The 17,635-nt window shown below is 39.9% G+C and overlaps 1 protein-coding gene across 7 annotated transcripts in view; it reads right to left on the bottom strand.

Moving 5' to 3' along the window:
* Positions 1–17,635, bottom strand: part of LOC137177060 (neural cell adhesion molecule 2-like) — a 432,349-nt gene that overhangs the window by 88,583 nt on the left and 326,131 nt on the right. For all 7 annotated transcript variants that reach the window (XM_067583157.1, XM_067583154.1, XM_067583159.1 and 4 more), the window contains one exon: positions 7,800–7,874. In XM_067583157.1, the coding sequence (XP_067439258.1) occupies positions 7,800–7,874 (75 nt within the window). The remainder of the gene's footprint in view (positions 1–7,799; positions 7,875–17,635) is intronic.

The following is a 17,635-nucleotide window of genomic DNA, read 5'->3' on the forward strand; positions in this document are numbered from 1 at the left end:
AAATAGTACAACTTCTACTGCAGCTTTGCACAATGATAATTTTCTTATTTGACTTCACACCATAGTGATGTTGTTGACACACATATTGTTGCAGAAACTGTTCGTACCTCTCATTGAATGCATTCATCATAGAAACATCCCTGACCTTTCCCCTCGACTATGATGGAAACAGACCAGGAACAAATGCACCCAAGGTACAAGGTGACACGAGCACAAATAGAGTTTTTCTCTCCTTCTAGTAGACTGCTTAGAGTCAAACATTTTCTAAAGATAATCTCCACATCCGTCCCCTCCCTCCCGCTTTGCAGCTCAGTTCACCTGTTCTTTCTCTCTGCTTCTCATTTGCTGTTTTCCTCTCCTCTTCCTTATTCTTCTTATTCTTATGCTGTAGCGAGAGGTGATGAATAAAAGTTAATTCAGCTGAATGGACGCCTCTCACATTTTCTTCTAAAAGCAAGAATCTATGAATAGATGGCACATCTCTCACTCTGAGAATGAAAGATAAAAGAGGTTTTGAAAAAAGGGGCTTGGAACATTTAGAGGTTATTCGACTAGCATGTACAATTTCATGTTTGTACACTTAGAAAATGTTCAGTCTTGATGGGAAATTTATTCTAAAGCAGAAATGTATGCATTTCTGTTTCAGTGGAGTATGGAGAAAGTGTCCAACTACACTAAATGCACTGGTTTCTGTGTTCAGCATTCATCAATTGTTTGTGAGTTTGCCAAGTTGTCATGGAATTAATGAATTAATTAAATTTTATTATTTTGTCGTGCATACAATTGTATGGGCTTACCAGACACCATAAATTCAAACAAGCCAGGACCAGAGTACAGCGTATACACTGTCAAACAACAGACAAAGAAATAAAGAAACAACTAAAGCATATTTCACCTTCAGATCTTCTGACAATCAGTGAGTAGGGCAGAACTCCTAAATCACTGATAGGAGCTTGCTATGTATTACTGAAAAATCAAAATGAATACTTCACAAACAATCTATCTTGCCTTCTTTTCCAGGCTTTTGAGATTAAGTTAACAACATCAAAATTAAACAGCTATTCCAGTTTTTGCTCATCTAAACACCAGAATATTTCAGGGTTTTTGTCGAGCGATTTCACACTACAGTAACTCTCTTAAGTCATCACAATTTGTACAGTACAACAGAAAATGGGTCTCATTTTCCACTTCACCCAAATCACAGAGCTCACAGTCTGTTTTGCTCTGGAATATTTTTGAATCGACCAACCTCAATGGTCAGATGAAGAATACCAGCTCTCAACTGTGCAACCCTAAGATCTTTGGCTTCTAGATAAATGAGATTCTCTTTGATATGCACAATGTCCTTAATTTTAGCTTTGACAGAACATTTTCAAACCATTTTTCTTCAAATTTCAGTGAAACCTTACTTTTGATGGGGTTAACATTACAGCACACATTATTCCTGTAGATATGCAGCACATCCACGTCCTCAAAATTGAGTAAAGCTCTTTTACCCATGGAGAACTGTGTGATTTGCTCCACATAAAAACTTTCTTATTTATTCTGTCCTCTGCCATTTTGATTAGATGGTTCCACAGTTGGATCATTTTACATTATCCTTGTACAGACCCTGGTACCCATCCCATGTCTCCCTGAACTGCTGGAATCTGAATCTATGAACCCCCGGAAAACTTTGCATAACTCTATTCTGTATGGTGTCTATAGTTTTATATTCTTTTAAGCCCCTCTCACTTCTGCAGCATAGTTCAGTTTGAGGGAGACACATGCATCGTAAAGTTGGGTATAAGTAGAATAACCAAGATCATTACATACTTTCAGTTTGTTAATAACTGATCCCAAAGCTCTCCCAGCAGAATCAACAAGGGACCCAATTCCAACCGTAAGTCATAAAGTTATCAATAAAAAAAACATTTATATGAACTAATATATTCTAAAACGACTGAGCCAAAACTAATTCTTTGTGTACTTCTTTCCATACCTTTCTTTCTGAAGTGCATTATTTGTGTTTAGCTTTGATTTATTGCATTTATAACACCACAAACTAACCACATTCAACATTTTCTGCAGGTCAGATTCAGACTCAGCCAGTAAAGCCAGTAAAATTATATCATCCGCATATAATAAAACCCCCAATTTGATGTCATCCAAGCATACGCTTAAATTAGCCTCTTTAATCTGTAAAGCTCAGTCATTCACAAATAATGCAAAAAGAGTTGGAGAAAGTATATCACCTTGTTTTACTCGAAAAGGTGTATCAAACCAGTCAGTAAACATATCATTGATCTCAACACAGATTACTTTATAGAATCTACCATCCACCCCACTTCCATAAATTTAAAGGCAAGCAAATCTCTGTTAATCCAGTCAAACACCTTTTGAAAGTCAATAAAACATGTGAAAGTGGGTTTGCCTTCTGCAATTCTAGTTCTAATTATGGTTGATACTGAATGTATATGATTGATACAGGCTTGTTTCTATCTAAATCCACTCTGCTCATCAACAAGATCCTGTCCCATCTCTAAATACTGTGTGAGCCTGTTGTTCAGTATATTAGCACACACTTTGTCAACTGTATTAAGGAGGCTGTGACACTATGATTGAGGGATATTCTGGGGTCATTCTTTGATGATTTTGGAATAGGATTAATAATGAACTTGTACCAAACTGACGGGATTATACCATGTTCAAAGCATGTCTTGAAGAGATAAAAGAGGATCTCGACGAGATGTGGAGATTTTAAAGCTTCATTTGGGATACGTTCTATTCCAGATGCCTTATTCAATTTTGCTTTGTCGACAGCCTTTTAACTTCCTCTATAGTGATGTTCAGGAATGTATTTTGAGCTATATCCTGGTATATTCATAGCCATCTCCAACTCACATTTTATAGCACAAATAGCATTTAAGAACATGTCATCAAACCCAGGTGGAATATGATTTCCTGAAAATAAATTTGTCTTTCTCCCATTTTCCAAGCCCTACCACTTTTTTGTTGTCATTGCCACCATTATCTAGTATAATTTCCATTGGGATTTTCTTTAATTTTTTAGAAACTGATTTATTTATTTATTTCCAAATAAATATCACTCCTGTTGTGGATTGTTACTTTGTTATTGATCCAGCTGTAATGCTTTTCCTCTTCTGAACTGCTATTTGTAGATCTGTATGTGTACTTCAATCAAAAATAAACTGAGTTTGCCTCTATTGTTCCTTAAGTTGCGTTCTGGTCAGTGGGTCCTGACATTTTAGAAATTCCCTCTCTGCCTTTAATCACTCTGAAGTTTTGAGTTCTGCATTCAATATGGCTTAGTCTTACACATTTTCTGATATGACCCTTTCTGACTTGAAAAATCTGATTTTGTCAATAGGTACATATATATTTCCCTGCACTTTATATCACAAAATAATCCATACCAATTATCAATATTCATTTGTGTTTTCTTGCGGTAACCTGCATCTCACACCTATAAGGTCAATACAAGCAGGGTTATTGTTCAAAAGCTCAGATGAGGTGATCACTTTAAAGTCAATATAAATGTCCATACAATCATGGGAGGTTATTATATAGTCCACAACAGTGTTTCTTGATGATATAGATGTAAAATTGTCATTAGCAAGATTTATTCTGCCATTTAGGACACAGCATTTGCTGAGAAATTCAAGGAGTGATTCCCATGACTGTTTATTCTTAGGTCTATGGCCACTCGAGGCAAAACATTATCAATATCCCCTATACAATCATCTTTTTTCAAGATGCAACTATTAAAGTCTCCACATAAATAAATGATGTCAGCATCAAAGGAATAAACCTGAGCCAGCAAATGACTAAAAAAAATAACTGAGTTTCTCCTCTTGTAGATCCCTCTGGTGGTAAACAGCAGGAAAAAATAACTTGACTTATACTGCAGCTCCCAGATGTGTTTCATTTCATTTCTTAATTCAACAGTAAGATTCTGAGTTTAGAGTCCAGCCATTAATGTTCCAGTGTGCCTGGGAGAAACAACAAGGATACACTGTGTTTACAGGCTGGGCAGATCCTCCTCAGCCTCTCCCACCTGCAGCAGCTTGGCCGCTCCCCAAGATACAGAAGTCCTTTCTGGCCAGTATCTCCTGAAGAAGCATTTTAACATTGAACCCAAGGATCCTATCAGTATGGGACTTGGCTGATCTCAAATAAACCTTTTTGAACTGGTTGTTACTCTTCAGCTTTTGTTTACACCTAAGCACTGCCACCTTATCCTCCACCTTATTGAAGGAGGCTTTCACCACTCCCAGGCCGGGTCCTCTTCCTCACATTCTCAGCACTCCAATCATTTCTGGTATTCCAGACCAATGTCCAGTAGCTCTCTAATTTTTTCATTCAGGTCTTCCACATCATTGTAAGGCAGGGCCATCTCAACGATTGATATGTCAGGACCAAAGTTACTAGAATGTCTGGGGCTGGTTGTCCATATTTTTCATCAAGCGAATCCAGCTGTGATTTTAAGATACTGATTTCCAGATCAATACTTTCCCTTATTTCTTTAAGTAACTTCTTGAGCTTAGCTCTCATAGTTTTTTCGAGGGACCCATGCATGCTGTACGCTTAGCTGTTGAACTGTCTTTCAGTGCTATCCATCTTTGTTTGCAGTAGTTTCATCTCCTTCAGCTACATGTTTGTTTCTTTGTCTTCATCCTTGTCCAGCGCTCGGTGGAGCATGTGAATTGATTTTTCTGCCATGGTAGCTATTTATCAAATAGCTTTGTTGTTTGTTCAGTAAATTTAGTTTTATAAATGTTTATCCACCAGAATTCTGTCTGTAACTTGCCTTCTTTGTTGTGGTTGTATCAGTTTTGACTACCTTAAGTCACAGATACAAGCATACAGCTGGTGCTGGCATCCTCTATATGTTGTCCTATATGTTGTCGTTATTGTAAATGTTCAATTTTCCATTTTTACTGAGCACTTTATGGACTTCTGGTCCACATTGGTTTAAGAGCAGAGGTGTACATAGTTCATTCTTGACCTTGGAAACAGCAGCTGTCATAAACTCACCTTAAGGTGTTATGGACAAGCAGTCTTTCAAGTGCCACATAAAAATAATAATAATAAAATCATGTGATATGATCAAAAGCTGCGGAAGAGCTACTCAATGGACCTTGGGGCAAGATTTTTTTGTCAACAATAACAATATTTTTGTCATTTATGTTCATTTTAAAGCCCCTGGAAACTTTGAAATCCATATATCCTTTGCAGAACTGCAATTGTGTACCATCAAGTACACTTAGAGTTTGGAGAAATTTTAACAAAATTCTGTTACATCCTGTCAGAATCAAGTATAAAAAATGTAAATCCCAACCTACTCTTTACTATGAGAGATGTACTCGAACATGAGCACATAATTTTCTGTGTGGGGGGGCTGAGTGGGGGGAAAAGTGATGTCACATACTTCTGAGCACCAGTCAAATCAATGTCCCTCAAATCTGATCAAACCACATCCACAGAGTGCTGATGAAGGAGATTATTTTTGACTGCTGAACTCAATAATATCGAAAGATTTTCCAGTTGTTTACTTTGGCTGTTGCATATTACATCATGAATATTTAAGCTTACAGATAAATACTTTGAGATTTCAAAACAAGGGGTTTTGAAGGCTTTAAAGGAAAGTGAAAAAGCATTTTTAGAGGAGACAAAAAAAAAAGATGCAACCAGGATTTTCTTTCCTCCAAGCCAGCTGGACAATCTACATTTGACCTCATATTGACCTTAAACATTTTGTTTGGACAATTCAAGAAATAAAAGTTGCGTTATCTTGGGAAAAAAATAAGGTGTTCTATCTTTTTATCCTGCTGTCAATTATTCCAGACAAACTTCTGAAACAAGACAGATTTGTATCGAACAAGTGAATTGATTTCACCCTGGTTCCTTTCTTTCATCAACAACACAATCACCTCTCTGTTCTGTTGCTCCTCACAAACAGCTCAAACCCATGAATCGACATACAATACAAGTGCCTTCTGTTCCTTTTCTGTGCATTAATCCATATTTATGTGGGCCTGATTCATACAATGGGAAAAGTCACTTTAAAAGACTCCTTCTTTAAACGGGACCTATTATGCTCATTTCCAGCTCTATATTTTTATTTCTGGACTCAGAGTAGCTTTGCATGATTCACAGTTCAAAAAATTCCTTATTTATCTTATACCTTATGCAGTCCTTCAGTTCAGCCTCCGTCTGAAACTGGCAGTCTTAGCTCCTGTCTCTTAAAGGCCCCCCTCCTGATAAGTCCACTCTGTTCTGATTGGCCAGCTTTACGGAAGCCGCTGAGGGGCAGCCGTATCAGAGTCGTGTTAAGTTGCTGCTGATGCAAACCCAAACATTTCCTGCTTTACTGCTTCATATTAAAAGCTTTTAAAAGACTAAATAACGAGAGACTTTTATTGTGAAGAATTTACAGGAAGTGAAACATGTTCCACTGCATTAGCACAGCTTTGTTAGAGGTGCTAAAAACCAGTTTAAATAACAAGATATGGAGATATTTGGAGCTCTTTGTTCAGCGGATCAGTTAGAAATAATGCAGGGAGGAATAGTACAAGCAGAAACAGCCACAGTGATGATGATGTTTGATGAAGAGCTGCAGACAACCAGCGCACCTCCAACAGGTAAACTACTTATTTTACTTTGCCCTGCTGTGTAATGGCTCAGCATGACTACCCCCAAAACAATGGAAAAATGCCATAATGTTAGCAGAGCAGAGCAGTGAACTGGCACGCTGTGCATGGAGCAGATGACCATATAAAGAAATCTGTCATGAGCCAACCTCAGCTCGGGGTGAAAGTAGAAAAAAACTTTGGAAACTGAGCGTTTAAAGCAGTCAGAAGCTGATGATTTTTTCTCACAGGGATTACTTCAACATATGTTTACCTCATTATTTGACACATTGGCCACTTTTAACATCCGACATTGTAAAATTGTACATATGACTGAAAATAAGGAAAAGCATAATAGGTTCAGTTTAAGTATTTGTTTGCAGGCCAGGCTTTTCTGCCCTGCTTTTCATCCCACTCCAGTTGGCAGGACTGCATGTGAATATGGTAAAAATCAGGCCCATCATAACTAACTGTGGAGTAAAAGGGCAAACAAAAGCATCGAATGACCCAACACTTCCTCCCACGCATTTTGACGGAGGATGGTGACTACTTATCTCACACCTCCAACACTCTTTTGCCTCAAAGCCTTTTCCATTCTTCTCTGCTGTCATTTGAGCTTTTTCTCACTGACAGCATTTACTATTTCCTTTCAATACCTGACCGTTTTATTTCACCCACCTCTACTTTTCTACCCCCCATTCTGTCCTCCTCACGTTAGACCTCCACGTCCCCCTGACGCTCCTCCCAGTGCGTCTCTGCTCTCTTGGCTGTTAGCTCCACGCTGAGTGGGTTGGCAGGAGAGAAGAGGCAGCCAGCAGGAGGCGGGCCAGACCTGCCAGAGTGTGTTGCCACCCTACCGAGCCACTGGCACCGGTATCAGGTTCTCTGCAATGGCTGAGTGTTGATGCACCATTCAGAGGGGACAATGAGGAGGAGGAACGAGAGGGGTGGGGGGCATCCCTTGTGTGGATCCAGTCACCGTTGGGTCAAAGAGTCACTCACCATATGGATAGCATGGATCGTGTTGTGTTCACTGTCATACAAACAACAGACTTCACAAGAGCTGATGTAAGACCCCCCGGTGTATCTTTGACCTGCCTCCAAACACACACATACACACATACACATAAAAACACATACAGTAGTAGTAGTAAGGGCAATTTCTACCTGTGCAGATGAAGAACTTGGACTCTCCCACACTTAACTCCACTTTGTTCAAGGATATGGACACCTGCAGAGCCGCTGTAATGAAGAAAGAAACATAGAAAGAGAAACCACACACAAAAAGAAGAAATGGATTAGTCATCACGGTCGGAAGAATACAAAACAAAAAAAAGGATTTTCATCATTTGCTGACTGCATAGACATAATACTTCAAAATTACTATCAAAAAGCGTCTGCTTCTTCAGCATTGTGGCACATTTCTGTCTTTGTACCAGATTTTTTATTTTATCTGAGGACCAATTACTATTGTATGTGACTATTTGCTGCATTTATATGCAAAACGGTGAAAGGCTTACATGAAAATATCCCTCTATATATAAATCAGACAGTTCTTAGAAATAACACACAGAACAGCTATTGCTAGTATGCGACACATTGTCCCTGCTGAATAGAGCAATTTATTTATTTTTTTTATCCAAACTTTAACTGCTTTCAAAGTTACTATTCAACAACAGAACTATTTCTCTCTACAAAGCTCAGAGACAGATGGCTTGATAGCTTCTATTAGGCATATAGCTGTTTGTGACAAGCTTGTCAGCCGGTTTCACAATGAATGGGATCCTTTCAGCTCCAGATAATGCTATTTGCAGCTATCACTCTCCACGATGCTATATGCATTGAACACTAGTGGGATGAGAATTTAAGAAGCTAAGCAATAGCAGAGATCAGTAAATTACTCAACAGTGCTGGTATTTTCCTCTGGTGAAAACTTGTCATGTAAGACTCTTTACATCCAAAGTAACAAATCAAGAGTCTACCACCTTCTAGTATATAAAAAAAGCTGACTGGAATTGTCTGTTGTAGCAACTGTACTACTGTAAAACTACACAATTGGGGCTCCAGTGGAAGTTTTGTAAGGCTGAATGGAAAGGTAGTGAGTGTGTGTGGCCTGATCTTAGCTGACACTAATTTGTCAAATGAGAGAATGAAAGAAGAATGCAAGGGAGGAGTTGTAGCCAGGAAGACAATTAGACACAGAAAAGGGAGTGTTTGAATGGCGACACAGCGAGCTGAGAATGTGTCTGGATGTCTAATGTGATGAGTAATGATTGGCAACTCAGCGGGGAGAGGATCATTTTTAGGCCAGAGCTTCTCGATGCAGCAGTAGTCTTGCTTCATCCCTGAGTGAAGTGAGATATTTGATGAGCCTGTCATATCTGAGATCCTCATTCTCAGCCCTTAGAGCTGCAAGTCTAGTTAGGATCCAACTCTTAACCACACACACGCACACACACACACACATACATACTCTCACACAGGCTGAATAATACTCTAATGGATGTTAATTTTCTACAACGCAGGAAACTTAACAGTGGGGCTCAAGGCGCCTGTCAATAATTGAGGAAATGATGAAATGATTATCTGCAGCTTCTCGGGGGAAGATGGCTGTAGCCAGCAGCAGCAGCATCACACTAATGCTGCTCTCCAGCACTTATCACTGGGAGCCATCTGCCATGAGCTGAGGCTGCCTATAGATGGCAGTAGAGGGGCATAGCCACGTTCACCTGAGGAGGCAACATAATGAGGTTTAGGAGCTGCTTTATCTATGTATTTGATAATTTCTGCTGTATCACTTGACTGTCATAGCATTACGCAGAAGCTCTGAAACACACACACACACATGTGGAGAGGATGGAGCACCAGTATGGTAATGCAGGATAGGTACACAATTTTTCAAATCTGTCTTAAAGCAATTGTCAGGAGCCCAAATGAACATTGAAACAAGTTTTGTTCGCTGTAATCATTCCTCCTGTTCATATTGACCATTAGAAGATTCTCTCCAAATGCATTTACAGTGTAAAGCAATGGGGGACAAAACCCACAAGCCTCTTTTTGAGCGAAAATGTATCTAAAAATCTGAAGATAATGAGGCTTCAGCAGTCTGAGAGTCAAATAAAGTGGATATCTTCCACAGTTACAGTCTTTTTAGTAAAAATTTTTCCTCTGTGTCGTGACAGGGTGTTTTCCTGTTCAGCTGCAGTGGAAGGATTACAGCAAAAAGAGAAAATCTGGCACTAAAAAGTAACTTTGAAAGATATTCACTTGATATGACTAATTTGGAGGGCTGAGGCTTCATATTAGCTTCAGATAAACCTTTAAATCCCCCATCACTTACATTGTAAATGCATTATGAAGGGATCTCTTAATGACCAGTATGAACAGGAGGGATGATTACAGCAAGAAAAACACGTGTCAGTGTTCCTTCCTAAAACCTTTAAGGCTATATCTTCAAAATCTACTTATAATTCCAATGTAATATGGAATTGGGATATGGCTTCTATCTACATAGACACACTTTTTTTTCAAATGAATGCAAATACTGTTCTGGGGTTGATTAATCATGTCTATTTAACCTGGTGCCCTTCCACACTGCCCGCCTCTGACTTAAGGCAGATTCCAATCAACGCTTCAAGTAGTTTAATGGTTTTCAATTATTAATTGATCTGTCTCTTCATGCCGCATGTGATTGATCACGCATTAAGTTGCTCACAAAACCCGGCAGGCAAAAGAAAAAGAAAAGCCTGAGCTTTTCAGAGCTGCCCGAATTATCGGTGTGAATTACATAATTAAGTTCAACCTGGAAAATATAACTGTTCAGCTGGCGTTTTTAAGCTGAACTACACAACAGCCCCTCACAGCAAATATACATTGACATTTTAATGAGAATGCTGACTAGATTTGAAATATGACACGGGAGAATTTGTTTATTCAACAGTGTCTCGCCTGGTGGGGACAAAAAGAGACATGCTAATTATATCAATTTCCAGGAATGGAATGTTTTCGCCCGCGTTCACCTGCTTATTACAGAGCTCGGGTCAATATGTTATGAGCCTGGTAGCAATTATCAGCTCCAATTATTAGCTCCTCCGAGAAGCGTTGGAGACAAGCAAAATAAGACAACAAACAAAACCATTGATTGCCATTTGTAATGTGTCTGAGATGGTCGATACCATACATAACTCATTGCTGGCCTAACAACAAGGAGACATGAATTATTCCAGCATCAATTATGGAATATAAGGTCAAAGACACAAGCTAGAGAAGCAGGATTTTGCCCAGAAAGTTGCTGGTTGTAACCCTCCCACTGGTTGAGACTACTGTTGAGGGAAGTTCTCTCATCTCCCTCGCTTAGCCCCAATTGTCTCGCTTTTCAAGTCCGAAGCTTTTCAAGTTGCTTTCACTTGTTAAAACTCACCATTCTGAATTATCCCGAAACTACGCCAAACCATTATATTCCTCGAATGGAGGTCAACAGTAGAGGAGGTGCTGACTGAGCTGGCCTGGTGACATGATTCAGTGACATCTGGACCCCGGTGCGACAGTGTGCAAAAACTTGCCAGCAGCTAAGTCAGTGTGACTAAATCTATAGCAGACGAAAGCGGCCTAAACGCACCGTTGCATTTAGCAGCGGGCTAAATCCAATGTTTGATTGACAGAGTGCAGAGCGTCCAATCAGCTGGCAGGGAGAGACGGATGCGATTCTGTAATCCTGTACTCCATAAAAAGCACCATTAAAGCCATGACCAAATAAAACTCACAGTAGAGAACATGCCTGTTTTGATACATGTAAGAGCCTTTGTGTGTGGGGGTGTATGTGTACTGTATATTTTTATTTCCGTGTGCATATGGGTGGGCGGCTGGGAGGCTGTGTGTATTTTTTTCTGCGTGTATGTGTGTAAATGTATTAAACACACAGAGCAGATAGGCCCCGAGGCAAAACAATGCTCTGCTTTAATTGTCTGTGATTCTGTGGAGGAGTTGAAGGGTTTTCTTCCCTTGAACCACAGAGACAGAGAGTGAGAGAGACAAAGACAAGGGGTAAAAGAGCGGGTAGAGCAAGAGCAAAAAGAAGGAGATACCAATACTAATTACTATGGTTTGTATTCACCAAACTTGTGTGTCTTATGCATTTCCTCAAATGTGTTAGCAGAGGCAGAAAAAAGGATTTCCAGAAAGAAATTAGCTTCAAAAACCCTGAATAGTCAGCATTCTTTAAAGCTGCGAGCTGCTAAAGGAAAATTCCAGTTTATTAAAACCAGGGTTTTATTTTTATCCATCATTTCTGTTGGACATGGTAACACTTTGCTCACCGAATTCAAGTTAATTTTGTTTATACAACCAAAAATTACAACTTTGCCTGAAAGGGTGTTTCAGTCTGAACAACATCCTCTATTCTTAGTCGCTCAAATCAGGTAAAACTCCCCCCTAAAAAATAGACAGAAATAACAACAGGAACATTACAAAAACAAGAAACTGAATGGCAATATATTATAGATAGATAAACAAAGTGCTGCCAAGTGCTGTTGGGACCTTGACCTCAAAACCTCCTCCTCCTGTGTAAGTTGTCCTCTGCTGACATCACTGCCACAAAGTCATATGGGACAAGAAACAGGCACTCAGATGATCAAACAAGTTTTAAACAAGCAGTTAAAGGATATAGCTTTCCCTATAATTTTTTTATTGTCAACAAATCTCATGTGCAGAGCCAAACCAACAATGAACTGATCTACTTACAAGTATTGTGTGTGTATTCGAAGCCTGATATATCTTATTCCTCTCTGCCGTAGACCTCCGTTGTTCTCAAAAACGAGTTCTTTTATAGCCACGTCAACATGTATCCCAAATCTCAGCAACTATGATGTTGTTGTTACCAACAGCAATGATGGCCAAAACCATGAAATAAAGACTCAGTGTGCATGAAACCAGATTTTTTTCTTTAAGTTTCTTCTGTGGGTCAGTTGCAAGTTAGTAGCTGGGATTCATTAACGACTCAATCTCTAAATCTCACTGGATAAGTCATTCATTTACATGTATAGTTCTAACTTTTGGCTAAAAGACATGGGGACATATAGATTACTAATCTCTGTACACAAACTGCACCTCTGTTAACATTTCTATATAAACTAGCGGCGGAGAAGGTGCTGTTGACACCAATACTGCTGTTGGATATCCCACAATGATTCACAATGCTGGGAAATGGGTTACATTGTATTTTGATGTGAAGCAGAAAGAGAAAAAGAGATGCGTGATGAGCCATTTCTAACGATGACCCGAGCATATGAGGCACTAAATCAGAGAAATCATATTTGTGGGGAGTGGGGAGTAAATTACGTTTCATAGCAACAGACAATATTTCAAAATCATTTTCACATCCATCTCCTCCAGTGCAGGCAGAGAGCGTTGAGCAGAAGGAGAATGTTGCAGCTTGATATTACAGTGCTGGGATGTTTGATTTCACATCGTATAGAAAGCTCTTGTGAATTAGTCGTAGCCATCTTTGCTTATAGATTAATTTAAAGTTGTTTCGCAATCTGTCAAATCATAAGTGCATGTTTGCCAATCTGGCTCCCCGTGTCCCGACTCCTATATGTCTGTCTGGCTGCATAACAAGCCTGCTTTCATGCTGGAGAGGAGAGGAGAGAGTGCTGGTTTCTCAGCCAACCATATCCAATCGTACAGACATACAGTATCAGGCCACATGTACAGTCTCCGGCACAACCCACAGCTACCTATTATCTTCCCTTTCTCCCGCAACACCTTCTCTGTATATCTCTGCTTTTTGCTCACCAACTGCTTTGCGATTCATGTCTCCTTTTTTAAGCCTCTTATGCCTCAGGCTGCGGTGGCCGTGATAGACCTCTCTCTCTCTCTCTTTCTCTCTCTATGTACATCCCAAAACTATAAACTGCAGTCATGCGCACACACACGTGTGCGTGCAACATGCAAATTCACAGATGTTTAGTTTCACACAGATGTGGTGTCTTTTGCTAATTAGCAAGAAAATGCAACTTGATCTTATCTACCAGGTGGCCCCTTTTCTACAGTGTCTCTTTCCTTCTCTTTCCCTTTCAACAAAGAAAAAAAGCATACATATGTGTGTATAAGTTGTGACAGTACTCGTTATTAACAAGGCCAGCAGCAAAACAGTAAACATACACTAGAATGTACACACTGTGTAAGAATACCTGAAGCACAGTGACAATACAAACTTACTTTTGGCTTCAGGCTTCACTGCATTTGCAGGTTTCGATCAATTAGATTTTTTTCATTTTGGCATTTGTGGCGCAACATATTGGTTGAGCTTATGCACTCACAGCCCTTGGGTCACTCGATTCATTAACAAAATGAGCCCTAGGGGATAGACTCACAGGTCAGTCTCTAAACGATTCGCTCATAGAGACTGAGGGCAATCTCCCAGGTTTTGTTGCTAAAACTGAGTGGAAACAATTAGAGAGTTTAAAAAAATAAACCCTGCTTGGTAGAATGAATCCAAAGTCTTTAGGGTGGCCCTTCATATTGGGGTGGTGACATGCAGTTCACCATGGAGGAGAATGGGGGGAGAGCTTCATTTACGGTAAGGTGTCCTTGACAAAATGTAAGGGGTGTTGGTTTGTTAGCGGTCGTTCTCACCGCTGTCCGAGCAACTACCGTCTATTTAGAAATCCCCAGACTTCAGCAGGCAGAGATCTCTGATTGTCTGGTATTGTGAGACTACTTAAGGGAAAGTGCACTTTAACCAATGTGTCAAAATAGGACCAAAGTTCATCAAAGTCTCCTTTGTGGTGTCTGAAATGTGTGTGGAAATGTGGAAATCACTTTTCTTGACAGTAAAGTTACATTACTCATACATGTATTTTGCATGACTCCCTCAATCCTTTTTGCTATTTGCATTTATTGGACCAATAAATATTTCACACCAAATCCCTCATTACCAGGAGAAGTCTTTGCGATTATGATAAGCACAAAAGCTCTTTAAGTTTTTAATAGTGATATAGCCTACAGCAAGGTTCATAATAGGTCACACAGCGACCATTGTTCAGCTGGAAAAAGGTGCCTTCAAAAGGTTTTCATTTATTGTAGAGCATTTGATTGGGTAAAAAAAAAGCTCAATTAAAAATTGATCTTTGATGCAGAAACATCTTTTAATCTCAGATGTTAGAATTTACAAGATGCACTGGAGCCACATTTCGACTTAGATCCAACAGGATAAGATATGATATGTTCGATATTATTCTAATTAAGAGGCTATAAAAGGCTAAACAATGTCGTACAACTAATGATCTACGACCTTAAATCAATGACGGACTGGTGAAGTTTAATTTTGTTCAAGCAGATCAAAAAATAGGGAACCTTGGGGGTTAAAAGGAAACCAAAAAGCAACTTACATCTCTGAAAGGGAAGGAAATCTTCCTCGTACTGTAACCACAACAGAAACAAATCACAAAAAGTCTTCTTAACCCATCCTCCCTTCCCCATGTCCTTCATCTTTTTATGTTCCATTTACCGTCCCATCATCCTCTCATCCCAGATTTCTTTTAGGTACAGAGTGCAATGCCTATTTTACCAATAATATTTTTTACAGCAATTGGTTTAATCAAAACAACCTGCAGGAGTAAAACGTACCCCATCAGAAGGTTTAAAATTATCATCATGTCAGTCCCAGAAGCTGTAAGACAGCTATGTTCCTAAATGACCGCTCTGTCCGGCTGTGTCCACAAATCGAACGCTAAACCTGTTGAAAGCCAGTCAGACAATTGAGGCTGTGTCAGAGGGCAGATGAGTTGCTAGAAAGGAAAAAGCCGAGCTCCAAGTGGCAATGCAATCATCAGCCATGATCGAAATAAGGGACGGGGGTTGGGGGGTGGAGGGGGTTAACGGCCAGGACTCCAATTTAGGTTTTCAATTGTTACCTTGCAATCAGAGCTTCCAGGTGTCAAAGGTGCTGGAAAGTGTGAGGAAGCGCTTCGTCAAATAACACATTCACATGTGCAGTACAGTTTGCAACCACACACGCAGACCCGTAGACAAACAGAGACTCAGAATGACCTAGGTTTTGTCTCACAACCTCCGTCTTCTTTATTCTCCATCACAAAGATGATTTCTATCCCAGGTTGCACAGAAACTGGAGCATCACACTGTGATAGAGTAAATCCCATTTGCCCCGGTATTGTGTTTATATTTATGGAAACATAAGAAAAATGGGGGCTGTAAACATTGGTGCAAGATAATGCCTTCGTCCCCACTCCCTTTTCCAAAATAGAAAGATGCTACACTGGAAATAACACAAAAGCTTTGTCCATTTCTTAGGTGTTTTCTTTACTTTGTCTTTCTCTCTGTGCTGCTGATTCCACTGTGTCTAATCTATTAGTCGTATTTTTTCTTATCTCTGTCTTCCTACCACTTCTGTTTCTTGATATCTTCCCCTTTTATCCCCTCTCTTCATTCTCTCCTTGGGCTTCAACCTGAATCTGCATATGGCAACATCAGCAAGCAACTGAGAAGTCTGGGGATACAATAACTCCAGGTATGTCACTCAGGCAGGATGATTCAATTCAATGCTTCAGTTCTTTCCCATGCTGCCTTTCTCTCACAGGACTGGGCATAATATTCATAGAAAATAATATCTTTTCTTACCAAAATGTGAAAAATAACAAAAAATCTTCCTACAGTGATAAAGTGCTGTCAACGTGAATTGCAGTTATTCCACGTTTATCTCAAGGTAGATAGATCACCTCGTCAATCTATATATGTCAGCTTTGAATACTAATGATCCGCTGATCAGGTGTAAGCTTGTAATATAAATAGAATAGAATAAGTGGAGCAGCGCTGACGGTGTTAATGAGTCGCCTGAGTGGCTCCGTTTCCAAGGATTGTGGCAGTTTCTTCTATGTATTAATAAGGTCATCCATCAAGACGAAAAGGTTCCCGTCAAATGATTAGGGTAATAAAGCCAATTAAAATGACCGGCCATTTTTTTTCTGAATACAGACAAGCTAATTAAATATATATTAATAAGAGGCTGCTTCTGCCACTTTGGTGTCGCTCTGCAATGCTTCAATTGTGGACGAAACAGTGTCCAGGAGGTCGACAGGAAAAGGACGTTTTTAAAATCATAGGTTAATGTCATCGGCGTACGTGGCATGAAAGGTTAATCAGACACAGTGGCAATGTAGCAGCTTGGAAAGACACGTTGTACTGAGCAGTGGCTGAGAGCTGGTTTGAAGGCTGGTTTGGATGGCGACTGCAGCTCTTTTTCCCTTCACATTTTCTGCAAATAGTCTAGAAATGCATCAGTCACACCAATAATAGTCTGGAGCTGATGGAGGTGGAGTCAGGCTACTTTTTCTTGGTCAAAGAGAATGGACTCAAGCAGAGGTGGGTGACAGCCTTGCTTATGATGATCCCTGTGAAATTCAAAATATCCTGCCATTCAAACAAACATCACATATTGATCTTGCGAATGGGCCGACTGAGCTCAGCTGATTATTTCACTGGCCCCTCTATAAGCGCACTGAGATGGGCGACTGATGGGAGGCTTTCCGCTTCTGTTGGAGGAGGTGACTCGATTGAGTTTGGTGAAGAGTGATTCAGTAATAAAACCTAAAGGCCTTGGAGGCAGTATTTGATTTCCAGGCACTGCTGAGGGAAGTCTCGTAGGTTGCGGGAGAGTGAAGGTCCAACATTTGTAAGAAGCAGACAGATGAGCAATGCAGTGTGTGTATACAAGCCGACATAAAAGGACTCTAACATGAGTACTCATCAATTCTTAGCGGGAAAAAAAGGCTTATTGCATCAAATCCTGCACACTGAAGAGTTCTAATTGCCATCTTTGAAGATAAATGGCAGTTTCAGGCCATACAATCAAACAAGCAAAATACAAATTCAGGATGAGTGTCACGACTAGGCATAGCAGCTTCAAACAAGGAGAATTATGGTGGGCCAATGTCAGCGGAAAGAGCCTTCCAGTGAAGGTATGTAGGCGTTTCTCTCGTTAGATT

Source organism: Thunnus thynnus, chromosome 24 (genome assembly GCF_963924715.1).
Source record: "Thunnus thynnus chromosome 24, fThuThy2.1, whole genome shotgun sequence".
Lineage (NCBI taxonomy): Eukaryota > Metazoa > Chordata > Actinopteri > Scombriformes > Scombridae > Thunnus > Thunnus thynnus.